Consider the following 13,538-nt stretch of genomic DNA (forward strand, 5'->3'; position numbering starts at 1 on the left):
CACATCATTCAAGTAGGGCAGAAATTTCCATCTATGATACCTGTGTAACCATCTCCCAAGTCAACAGAACACAGTATGCAAAAGGTTATCTGGTTCAAACACTGGGTCATGGCTCAGCAGGCAGCTCAGTGGTTTTAGCACCAGGCTTCACTCTCATGGTTTAAATGGTAATTTCCAACAAGCTTTTTGTCAAACAACATGTAAGTAGCAATATTCTTTCTACATTATAAATCACATGCATTCCTTTTTCTCTTCATTCTCCTATTTTCAGACTTCCATTTGTGCCTGATTCCACTCCTAAAGCACAATGTGAAATGACACATTGTTGTATGTGACACTTGGCTCTTCAACAGGCTGCCAGTGACCAAGCTAATGCTTCCAGAGCAAAGAAAGGAAATGTTTCTGTTCAAAAGCTTCCCTTGAAGCAAACTGTTTCTGACAAGCGTTGTAATAGCTTCTTTGAAGCATCTTGTCCCCTTGTGTCAGGCAAAGAGATACCCTCAACTTCATCTTATAATCAGCTTTCTTGCTTACATTGTGTATCTGAGCTAATGACTGAACTGAAATGACACTTAGACAGAACTTTGAAGGAAAGAAGACATCAGTGCAGAGGAATGTGGCAGATGAAGTAATACAGAACCAACAAGCATCACATTGTTACTCTGAGGGATCTGGAGACAGAGAGCATTCCTTCTCAAAATGCTGGGAGCTTAAATGAAGGATGCTTCAGTACAGCACATTGCACCTACAGCTGTCATGTTGATATGCCCATTAAATTAACCTTATCTCCCGCATCACATCTTAAAATTGAGATGACAAGAAGTAGATTCACACCTTGTTCAAAAGCACTAACTTTGCAAACTTCCTCTCCAGACATCCCACCAGACCCACCCCAGCATTTTGCTGCAAGTCTGTGTCAGAACAGATTTAGGACTTCAGAGCTCAGCCCACCATGGACCAGTATCAGCAGAGCAGCTCAAACTCTTCAGTGAATATCTGTCTCTGCAAGCCCTACACATACTGGAAAACCAGGTATCCACAGCTTATGGGACGGAACAGATCTCATGATGAATGCAAGGAGAGTTTTACATATGAAGATAAAGGCAAAGGGGTTCACTGCTACAAGCACAGCAGTTCTCCTACCACAGCCAAGGTCTTGGGAGCCCTGTCCTCCCACCATGTCTCTTTAGACTTACAAGCTCAGATATCAACCATCAGCTCACTTGCAGACAGAGAACTGTGCTGGGAATAAACCCAGTTTCTCAGGCTTCCCAGACAACAAGTCTGCTATTTGAGCTACAGACACATTTTAGTCACATTACCTGCAATTCTTCAGCACTGTTTCCTTCCCCCCACCCCTCTTGACTCCTGGTTATATAACTAGATCAAAAGATTGGATGAAATAGGGCAAAGGGAAGCAGGGAGGCTGCACACGTGATCACATGCTCCGGGATGAGTCATTAAACCGGAGACAAACACTGCCATGGTTACACTGCTGCCATCTCACCCCGGGCCCGGAGGACCTTGACAAGGCACCAGAGAGCACAAAGCCATGCTTGTCTGGAGAGGAAACACTTCCCTCCCCACACTCCAGCAACTGCCCACGTCACCTCCTCCAGCAGCCAACCTGCCACCTGCACTGTGCCAGCCAAGGGTGTCTTCAGGACAAGGTTGATAATAGCAAAACCTAAAGGCTCAGGAGCCCAAATTATGATGTCTCCTCTATGTTTAGAGATGTGTTCTGCAATCCCTATGTAGACTCATTCCATTTCTGCATTTTACCTTTTCTTTCCTCTTAATGATATGTAATAGGAGCTCTGGTAAAACCTACACACAGCTGGATCAGATAGGTTTTTTAAAATACAATTCTCATCTGACCAGAAGCCTGAAGCCCAAAATTTGAGGACAGATTTGGTCCCACACTGAGTACAAGCCCTCATCTGCCACAGCCACGTCTGCTCAGGCTGGTGTTTGTCCTGCCAATACAAGTTCTGAGGTGAGGAACACAATCTGTGCCTCAGCCCACATTCCTGAGACATATGCATCAAGAGATCTCTTCCACGCTAGCGACAGCTCCAAACATCTCACTGATTCAGCTGCAGTGGGATTCAGGGGACAGCCAGCTTCCCAAAGGCTGCTCCTATCCTTGCCACCACCATGAATAAAGCTTTACACGAAGTTTAACTAACACAATTATAAAATCACAAGTCTAACCTTGCAACAGCTCCCCCCACACCTGTGGCATGAGCTGGCAGTTACAAGCAGGAATTGTTTTGCTGCTGCTTTGTATTAAACTCCTTATTATGTGCACAGCCTAAACCTAACCCAGATGAAAAGCACAGCTCCCCGCTGCAGTCATGTGGCTGCTCTCCAATTTGGTGAGCTCCAAGCTGTGTAAATGGGACCCACACTGGGACAGAAACACATTAAGAAACAATAACTACACACACTAACACCTATTTTGTATAAGATCAGGTCTGATCTTGGGTTGGAGGGAGTGTGGGAACAGCCTCGTTGAACAGGTCCCATCAGGTAATCAATGGAATAATCCTGCCCCAATTTTGCCAAACCTACATATACAACAGAATGCAATTATGGTTTTGTAACAGGAGCTCAACACACTACTCTGACATGGTTATACAAGTAGTGTTTTACACAACACAAAAAATTCATCAGCCACGTTTGCATGTTGACAACTGTCTGATCATGCTGGAGCTGCTGTGCACTCTAGGAAGACCTGGGCACCTAGTCACATTGCCTGCTTGAGAAGAGCATTGCTACCAGCCTGGGGGTGACAACAGCAGGATGAGCCACAACAGAAAAAGAAGGCTTAAGTCTGCCCAGCAGAAGACAGCCAGGTGTGGCTGTTGGCAAGGGTGTAAATCCATGCCATGGCTACACGCTGTGGGCATCACGAATCACCAGTTCACACCAGCTTTGTTCTATGTTTTGCACTGCCCTGACCAGATCTACAAAGAGGATCTCCCAAAGTAGTATCAATGCAGCTATTCCTTCAGGTGGGTTATGGCTCTCTGTCTGAGACATCCCCAAACAGTTCCCAGGTTATGGACACCTGCACACACCCAGGCAGTCTGTCCTGCAAGGTCCCCTCAATGCCAAGAGGGGCACAACTATCCTTTCTCATGCACTTTAGAGGTGTGAAATGTGCCTGCACTTTCAAAACCCAACAGACCTGGTTACAGCACAGCTCTGGTTTGTGCTGCAGGCCAGAGGTTGCCAGTTTCCTTTGCTCAATAAGCAGCAGCAAGCACCACCCTCAGATGTACATACAAACAGGGGGAGGTGTTTGGTTTCTCGACCAACACTTGCATGTCACAGTGTTACAATTTAGAAGTCTCTGTAAGAGAGTCGTGACTGCTGTGTGTAACGCTGCTTCAGATGCTCCCTGAGTGGTGTGACTGCCAGAGCTGTCCCTAAGCACTGCACACAGCTGTGACTCATGATGTGTAACACAGCAGAAGATTTGTCCCGCAGTCAGGCACCTCCTATTGCAGCCAAGCTCACCTCATCACCTGCTCAAACTTCTGATACAACAGCACAGGATTCAGCCAGGAAAATATTCTCTAGATCATGGATTCAGCAGTGAATCGCTCTCGACACAGCCTGCTCTGCAAAATGGCTCAGGTTGCTGCAAAGTGTCATGAAGCAGCAGGTTGTTGTGAGGTGTGACATTCATGTAACTAACAGTGTCTTCTGACACCAAGGTAAGTGAAAAACAGTGTTATAGCCAATCTCCATGCTCCAAGGCAGACCCCAGTAAATCCAGGTCTGTGCATCCACAGTTTGGCTCTAGCAACAGTCAGCACTCCTAGGAGGACAGAAATTCCCATTCAGATCTGAGGGTCTCCTATCTGAGGCTGCTGCATAAGAAGATCCAAGAGACCTCTCAGTGGACAAACTAAATAAGCTGGTGACTTCCTTGCCTGCCCAGTCAGTAGCCAGTTTACAGGGCTAGCTAGAGGTAGGTACACCTCCTCCTGGGAGATCAGTTTAATTGCCAGGGTAACTCCAGTGACTCCAGGAAAGACACAGCACTGAAACCCAGACACCTGTTTATTTCTAAAATAATTTCACTACAGAAAATCAGGATACCAAATAGGACAATTTTGCTTTGAGCATTATTTCCTACTTTAAGGACAGGGATGTGCATGCATGGTACAGAAGATAGCTGCATGTAGAGCAGTGAGCAGTTAATTCTTACTTTGGGAGCCTTCTTTTGTCCTGCACAAAGAACAAAGAGCAGTTAAATATTATTACAGGCCTTCTGGGAACTTCTATGCAGTTTGTGGGCAAAAGCCTGTCAGAGACTAGCTAATACTAGCTAGTGCTACTACAACCAGTACTGAGCTGTCAAAACAGGAATGGGAGGAGCACTGAGGGATGGCACAAGAAAGTCTTAATTGCACAGCTCCAGCTGCAACTCAGTCCCTGACACACTGAACTACAACTGGAGTGCCAAAGGCTGGAGGAGCAACTCCGCAGAGCTAGCCCAGCTGCAAAGGCTCTGACAGCCTGGAAGATGCTCTCTGGGGTTATGTGATGTTTCCCCAGTGTGCTGGGAGCTGCAGTGGTGGGTAGGTAATGTCAGAGTGAAACTGTACCTGGCTTATGAAGAACAGCGGTTCTCTAACTGCAGCACAGCAATCAACTCGGAGGCTGGCAACAGCCAGAGTCCTCTGGCTCATCCTGAACTCAGCTGTGCAATATAAATGAAATATTTTCAAAATACTCTTTGTATGCAACTGGTGCAGCTGTTGCATGGATGCCTCGCAAGAAGGGAGAAGTGGTGTTTGCACAGAGCACCTCTCACAGAGGTGGCATTGTGTGAAAACACTTGAGCACCACAAGGCTGGGCTGCAGGCAGTAAATTCCTAGTGAAACCCCTCAAGTACAGTGTAGGTGAAAGTAAGGGAAAAGCTCAGACTCCCTTCCTCCAGGCTTTACCTGTTGCAACACCCAGGAGAGGCACAAAGACGGAGCACATCAACACCCGGTTGCCTCCACCCAAAGCACTGGGAAAGCCACCTTAGAGGGGGTCGGAGCAGGACGCAGCCCCTGCGGGAGCTCGGGGCTCTCCGCGGCAGCCGCTGTCAGGGCAGCTAATTAGCAACAAGACTTTGTTCTCCTCGGAAAATAATCGGGCTCAGTCTTCGACGGCAGGGCGCCCCTCCCAGCCACCAGCGCTTAACAAAGCCCTAATTATGTAAGTATTATATAACCCGGCACACCTGCCCCCCCGCGCCGGCCGCGCTGCCCCGGCACGGCGGACCCGCGCCCGGCCCTCTCCGGCCACCCGCAGCTGCCGCTGCTGCCGGCATGACAGCCGGGACCAGCCTTTTGTCCGCTTGTCCGCACAGGACCACGGCTGTGGGAGCTCCCAAGGCAGGCCCCGCGCCCTGCCAAGCGGGCAGCCAGGCCGTGAGCCGGGGCAGCGGCACCGGCAGCCCCAGCCCCGGCCGAGCGCAGCCCGCTGACCGCAGCAGTGACCGAGTGCCGGCGCTGCCCGCCCCAGCTCTGCTGCCGGCTGCGGTGCCTGCTGTCCTGCTGAGTCACAGCCCGTGCTGCCAGACACAAGGGCTCTTTCGGGCTGAGCCTGCTCCCAGGGGAAGCTTCCCTCACCTGTCAAAAAGCACGTACATCTTCACTCCCGTTGTTGATTTATCTAGGAGTTAACCACCCCAGGTCTGTCGTTCATACCTGTCACTGTAACCAGACACAGAGTCTGTCATGTTGGTATTACAAAGAGTGCTGCTTGAAGTCTGAGTAACATGTTTTTCATTTCTCTAAGTATCAGTAAAGTGACCACTCGCTGTGGGTTCAAGACACATATGTGAAATCTGCAGATTGCTGGTGAGGGATGGCAGGCTGCCTCTGTCCCCAGCGCAGGACCAGAGAGGATGGAGGGACGAGATGAACTCTAACGAAAAGCCACCAGCACTGTCTCTGTGGGCCAGAGCATGAGGAGGGAGCCAGACCACGAGCATGCACAAGTCAAACCCATCTCCAGTCTCCTCTGGCAAGAAGTAAGTCCAAATAAATGGAAAACTTTAGAAGATAAATTACAAGGCAACACTGCCCTTCTTTTTTCCTTCAGACATCTTTCAGCATATCAGTTGCTGATGAGGTTATGCTGCAGAATAAAACTCCTTTCCTGGCCTGAAGGAATCCTTCAGGAACAAAAGGCAGCAGAATTGAAGGGCAGGAGCAAGGAATATACCACCCAGAAACCAAAGGGAAAGGACGCGGCCAAGAATTGCCGAGAGGCAAACTGGAATATCAAACAGCCAACTTTGGTGACAGGCGATATATCTTCTAACCCTGGGATTATGCAAGCAGAACCAGGCCCCAAATACCCAAGAGATCTTGTTCTGGCTGGGCCTCAATGCTGCGGACGCTGAGACCCGGGTTACATAAACACCAAAGAGCACTTATATAACTGTTGTATGGCACAGGCTCGCAGCCACTGGCACCCCATTGCCACTGGAGTGTGGCAGGTACCTGCTCTGGTACCCAGAGCCTCCTCCCATCCCTGCACAAGCCCCTGAATGCAGCCCAGGTGAGGTGCTCGTCAGGTTGTCCTCCCTTTCGCAGGAACAGCAGGTTCCTCTGGAGCACTGGGCAATCCCGTATCCATTTCCAGCTCAAAAGAGGGTTGTGAAATTTCAAATCAAACATTTTCATGGTGCTTTGAGATGGCAACACCTGGAGAGATACAGAACGTTGCTACCTGCCGTCCCTCTTCTAGATATGCAATCAAAACTACTTTTCCTGATGGAAGTCCTCAAACCTAAACTGCTCCCTCCTGCCATGACCCCCTCTCTTGCACACTGTGGGCACCAGTGAAAACAGGGAAACAAGGACAGGAAAGGCACCCACTGAGGGAGCAAGGGAGGCAGGGATCGGTCACATTTGTCCTTTAGCCAGGGGTGTGCGAGAGCAATGAGTTACATAAAGCTACTGCTCTGGAGTCAGGAAGTGTTTCAGGCTGAGTGCTGGGAAGTTTTCAACAAGCTGTGCGCAGGAGGGAACTGAAACCTCCCCTTTCTGGTTATCCCAGTTAACTAGTAACCCAGAATAGAGTTCTGTCAGCCAGATTATGAAAATTACCATGGGGATCTAAACCACAAGTAACCGGATTTAACCTTATTTATTTTCACAACACTTCAAAGCTTTTTTAAAAAAGAGAAGTAGGATCTAGTTTATTGAGGTGGCTAAATATTGATTTAGGTAACAAATTTTCTCTTTCCAGCTTTAGAAAATAGATGCATACGGGGGCTTGACACGTTCCAAACACAGTGAATCCAGCTGGCTGCTACCATGACTCTTCTAGGGATAAATATCAGGGACTAAGAAAAGAGGACGAGTAGGGGAGCAAGCATTCTGCATTATGCAATGATTACATAAGCATTAATTTACACTAGATAGCTGGGAGTTGTAGCTTTATACCAGCATACCCCCAGAGCAATGAGAAATAATAAAGAAGGGATTATTGCTGCCACACACTTCCAAGGCCACCAAAATGGCAAACAAACAACAAGCACCAGCTGAACTTTAATCTCTGCCTCAAGCTCACACCATAGCTTTGCTCAGGACCTGCTAACAAGGACAGGGAGAAGACAGGTGATATTCACGCCTAATTTAAAAGAGCAGCATGGGAAATAATCCCAGCACAAGGCATTCTCCAGCATCTGAGTCCTCCTTTGTTGTTGCTCCTGATGGTAGTGGTATAAGGGAGGAGTGATTTCAAAATGATAAGTGTCATTTGTACCCTAGTCAGTGTCAAAAGAGTTCACGGGCATGATGAGCTCCTCACACTATCCTGTGAAACACCCTCCTGTTCATCCTGTAGAGGAAGAAACTAAACCAAAGCAATCAGATAGGCATCAGTGCTGAGAAACTCAAGTTGTTGGCTTCCTGTCCTATGCTCTAACCAACAATTCTGTTTCTTCTCCATAAATATAATTTCCTACTTGAAAAAAACAAAACATAGTTGTGGATTTTTTAGAACTGTAACAAAGCACAGAACTTCAGCTACATCCCCTTTTTCTGCCTCAGTCTCTAAAAAAATTGTAGAGGAATTTTTAAGGACTCTGTTTAATGAGGGAGGCATCACTTGGGAGAAAAATTCAAATTGTTGAGTTTGAGCCTGTGTGCTACCGCATTCCACTGGCACTTCTCCCATCAACTGCAGCCAGAAAAGTGACCGAGAGCACTGGAGAAAGTTAATAAGACCAGGATGAAAGACCATCGCTGAAAGAACAATCTGTTTCTAGTTTTCCTTTCCAAAATACTGGTGCTGCTAAAGGAGTTTGACAAAAGGCTGCAAAGTTGTTTGTGGCAATCAGACTCACACAAATTGAAGTCACAGTGCCACAAGGACACCCCCCCCCCCCCCCCACAAATACACAACACCCTAAAAACTAAGGACATTACAGCCTGGAAAAGAAACAGGCACATGTTCCTTCAAAAGGTTCTGCTAAAATGACAATTACCTCTATGGTCAAGAAAGAAATATATGTGTATATCATGAGGAAACAGGGATTTTTACATAAAAGACATTTTTCTTGCAGCATAACAGGGGGATAAGTAGTGTACTGCAACAAACCTTGATTTACTAGCTGGTGGGTATTACCATAAAATAATTAAAATCTGCTCTAACTTTCTAGCAACATTTTAAAAATAAAAAAGTATCACAGCATTGCATATACAGGTGCTTGCTACTTTGAAGACCCCAAAGAAGTGTTCAGGCATCTGGAGTGAGGAAAAGCTGGATAAATCAGAGAGGAAAAGAAACACTGCTCAACGATTGAAGCACAAAACCATGGAAGAACATGATGTGCAAGTTCTGCACGGACTCACTCAGTGACCTTGTGCAGTTTATCATCTCTCTTGGGACAGGCAGGTTGTGCAGAAGTGTGATGGAGACACTCTTGGATCCACCAGCCAGAAGGAACTTCAATAAGTTATCAATTAAAAAGGCTTCTTCAAAGAGAGACAATTTTCTACTGCTAGAGACTTTGGTAGAGGCTGTGACAAACCTTGCCCCAGACTTTACAACTTGACAAGTACAAAGAGGAGTTAATTTGCACTTTTGCTCTCTTACTTTTGTACAAATACCTTTCCAACAGAAATTTTTGAAAGGCCTCTAACCTTGTATTCTCCCTCCATCTATGACCTACAGTCTCATTTCCACAAGCATTTTTCCCTCCCTGTCTTCTCTTTTTATACCTATTATCTAGACTAAGTTACATAAGCCACTTGTATCATCACCCAGATTCCTCATTTATCCAAACTCATTTTCTATTGTAATTCCATTTTTTTCTCAGTTCACACTCTCCCAGAATTAGCTTCTTTGTCCTGCCACCACAACCACAGAAATAAGATGGATTTTTTTTTTTCTTTTCCTAGAACCCCCCTTCCCACTACTGGGTAACAAATATTGCATAGCTTATTTCTATAAAAACTCTTCATGACAACCACACTGCACTTCTGTAATAAGCCAGGAATCCAGAGCTGGAACTCCTGGGGACCATTTTTGATTAGTCTGTTAGGTTCATAGCATGACTTTGGAGGTATTTGCCACATGAACAAAGTGCAAGAAACCTGGCATCACAAAGTACCCCACCTCAAAGTAAAAAGTTAAATTACAAATTTAGAAAGTTCTTCAAATCTGAGCAAAGTTTTTTCTCCAACAGATAACATCCTCCCACCAGCAAACAAATTAAGTGGCAGCTATCCCCAAACTGTGAACTCCCATTAGGGTTTCATCAGCATCTTCCATTTGATAGGGGGGAAAACAGCCAAGTAGCTTTTAGTCTCTTAGGCACTAATTAGGGGATCTGGAGCAAGCACCAACAGCTCTGCCTGGTGCTCAGATTGTTGCCCGGTCAGCAAGTCACCAAATATTTCACTGACAACAGAAGCTCTTGAAACTCTTATCAAGTAGGATGTTGCAGGGAAAGTATACACAAAGTCGAAGGGGGTGGGGGAGAGGACAGTGGATATAAAACAATACTGCTATCTCTCTTGAGAACTGCCTTCTCTCTTGGAAAAAAGAATTTTCACAGCATTACAACAGCAGCAGAAACTATAACAGCCAGACCCAGAATGTCAAATCACCAAAGACTTCAGAATTATAGGCACAAAGGAAAAGTGAGCTTCCTTCTCATGTCCCCTCCATCAGGCCAACAGGCACTGCGAGGCTCTGAAATCTCAACCTCTTCCACCCCTGCCTGGTAAGAAGCACACTAAAACCTGAGACCTACAAAAGAGCCTTGGTTCCTGATGCCTTTTACTAGCCACTGAGCGGGGTGCTCCAGCCCAGGGGTGGGAAAATGAATGCCCTGTAACAGGAAAGCAAGAGGGAAAAGAAAGCAAGGGAGAAAAAGAAAGAAAAATCAACGCACAAAATCCCCCACCTGTGTCCTACCTGGAAACTGCTGAGACTCATCCAAGAGTAGCATGCTGCTCAGAGCACCGAGGCGAGCCCTTTGCCTGCACACTTGTTCAACGTGGCTGCACACTCTCAGCTCTTCTGCTATTCTTGTCTCAGGGTCTTCAGGACAAAAGTTTCCAGTCAGTCCTGACAACTCCTTATCTCTGCCCACAGCCCAGCGAGCACTAAATCCACTCTCACTGGCTGCTCAGTTCGCAGGCGGGAAAAGACTCCTGATAAAACAGTCCAGGGTACAGGCAGGGAAACCTGCACTTAAAGTTTCTGAAAATAACTTTGGTAAATAGCTCCTAGTGCTTGAATCCACCCAGCTGGTGTGACGAGAAGCAGTACGTATATATCCTCCCTGCACCCAGCCGAGACGGACCAGGGTCACCGTTATATAACTAGTTAAATATGCCTCGTGTTCAGCCTAAATAAAAATTGTCACTATCTCCTCCCCTGCTTGGAGAGTGAAACAACACAGCCCTGCCCGAGGTAGCTGCTGCTCCACTGGGGACTGCCTGGAGCTGTGCTGCCGGGACGCTTTGGCGGCTGTACTCGCTCCCTATCAGCGGCAGCAAGCTCAGTAACGCCTGGGAAAAGAGTTTTAGAAGAGAGGAGAGGAGCAGGGAGGCTGAGTGGGTGTGTACAGGGGAGGTCTCTCTCCTCTGGAGCAGCAGAGCTGCACGCTGTACGGATCAGATCCCATTCACTCAGCCTGTGATCCAGTTCAACTAGTGGCAGAGACCAAGACTGAGAATAAAATAAAAATCCTTACATAACCGTCCAGGCTCCGGTGGGGCCCCGCGCAAGGGGAATCCCAACAGACAACAGGACATTCAGAGCGGGGACACGCGGGACCAAAACTCTGCTTCCGAGTTTCAGTGGTGCGTGGGAAGGAGATGCAGAAAGGAGTACAGCCTCTCTGCCTTTGAAAACAATTGGGATTTTATGAGCTATTTGCATGATGCCTTCTAATTTGCAAGAAACCTGGACAACTGAGACTGAAACTTGAGCAATTTGATGGAGCTGGTAACCTGTTTGCACAATAACAGGTGAAAGAGCATCCTGTTTGCTTGCTTGTAGACCACTGAAAGTGTCTCAGTTTTCATGAAAGAACTTGTCAGAATTTGTGGAGTGAGAGATTACTTTAAGTCAGTCTTTGTCCCAGTTATTCACCTGCATCAGGACAGGCACGAGAGAGAGTAAATATATGCAGAATAAGTCTTTTAAAGCTGTAGTTGAACCCCTAAAGGCTATCCATCCTGCCTAACCTTCTTCAGTGTTGCAGAGACTTTCCACACCCAGTTCCCTTCACAGGCATATCTGATGCCAGTAATAAACAGCAAACCTGAGAGACACATAATGAAATTAGCTCTCTGGTAGTGAGCATTTGTCCATGTAACAAAGTCAGCTGCTTATTGAAACAACTGGTGAGGGAACTCTGGGAAAGCCAGGACACGCACAAGAAACGCAAAGCAGGCGGTGTCCGAACAGCCCTCGCACAGACCTGCAGGACTCCAGGACAACGAGCTGCACTCACAACAGCAAAAGCTGATCTAAAGCTGATCTAAAGGTCTGCAAGCACAGCCAGGGCAGAGCCCAGCTCCCCTTTGTGTGACTCCAGCCATTTTCATTTGACCTTCTGTTTGAGAGGGTAGCAGGGCACTGTGAATGCTTGCTGCCATCAAAACACCCTCAGCACTTCAGGGTACACCACAACTTTGAAACAAACCCGACATGCGTTTTCATAGTTAGAGCTATATAAGTGTCACAAAAAAACCTCCCAAAAAACTGTATTACAATTAAGACCCTCAGTAACAGAACAGCCTTTCACCTATGTCACAGATTCAAACAGCCTGGCTGGCACACAATGTTTATCAAGGGGGAAAAGAGGGACAAATATATTGAAGAAGTGCATAGCCAAGGATCTTGTAACAGGCCTTATAAGGACTTTGTACGGTTGGAATAAATAAGCAAACATGACCTCAGCATCTGACCTAACAGATTTATGAATCTGGAAAGCAAGATTTAAAAACAAGTACTGGGTAAATACAACTGGATATTTGCAAAGCATGCAGTGCTGGTTTTGGCTGGGAGAGAGTTAATTCTTTTCTTAGCAGCTAATATGGGGCTATGCTTTGGATCTATGTTGGAAATAGTGTTGATAATAGAGATGTTTTTGCTATTGGTGAGCACAGCTAACACAGTCAAGGCCTTTTCTACTTCTGACACTGTCCCACCCGTGAGGAAGCTGGGGGTGCACGAGGAGTGAGGAGGGGACACAGCTGGGCAGCTGACCCCAACTGGCCCCAGGGATATCCCAGACCATATGGTGTCATGCTCAGCATATAGAGCTGGGGAAAGGAGGAGGAGAGGGGGGATACCCAGAGTGATGGTGTTTGTCTTCCCAAGCCACTGTTACTGTGATGGAGCCCTGCTTTCTTGGGGATGGCTGAACACTCGCCTGCCATGGGAAGGAGTTGATGAATTCCTTCTTCTGCTTTACTGTTTAACTATCTTTATCTCAGCCCACGAGCTTTGTCACTTTTACCCTTCCAATTCCCTCCTCCATCCCACTAGGGGATAGTGAGTGGCTGTGTGGGGCTGAGCTGCCAGCTGGGTTAAACCACAACAAATCCATATTACAGCAGTGAAGCATGAGAAAAATGGAAGTTCAATACATTGGGGGAAACAGGAAACCTATACCTGTCCTTCTGCAACACAGCAATAAAAAGGGAATTTCCTTCTTCACCTTAGCATGCAAAATGGAGAAGCAATTTTTCTAGCTCTTCTACTCACAACAGCCTGCTGGTGAGGCCACCACTGTTAGCCAGGATAAATACATATTCACACAACCAAGAATTAGATCTGCCTGAAACAGTCAGTTTATAATATGATCTCCTCATGGAAGGTAATCTTGTTACAGATAAGTCCATTTACTGAACAGCTTTTCCATGAGGCCAGTCTTACCAGTAAGGAACAACGTTCTCCCTCCCCTATGGGGTCTGAAATCTTACCCAGCTGTCACACCTCACCTTCCTCCTCTCAAATCACAAGGTCTTTGCAATTGTACAAACTT

General features: G+C 46.8%; 1 protein-coding gene across 6 annotated transcripts in view; it reads right to left on the reverse strand.

The window, feature by feature from the left end:
- The window catches only part of RAD54L2 (RAD54 like 2), a 74,267-nt gene that overhangs the window by 22,298 nt on the left and 38,431 nt on the right, over window positions 1–13,538 (reverse strand). Inside the window, exon 1 of one of the 6 annotated variants that reach the window (XM_064432337.1) lies at window positions 10,451–11,149. The exons of the other annotated variants lie outside the window; for them this stretch is intronic. Coding sequence (XP_064288407.1) covers window positions 10,451–10,484 — 34 coding nt within the window. The 5' untranslated portion in view covers window positions 10,485–11,149. Of the gene's footprint in view, window positions 1–10,450; window positions 11,150–13,538 lie in introns of those variants that run through there. 6 annotated transcript variants of the gene reach the window in all.

This window comes from Passer domesticus, chromosome 9 (genome assembly GCF_036417665.1).
Source record: "Passer domesticus isolate bPasDom1 chromosome 9, bPasDom1.hap1, whole genome shotgun sequence".
Lineage (NCBI taxonomy): Eukaryota > Metazoa > Chordata > Aves > Passeriformes > Passeridae > Passer > Passer domesticus.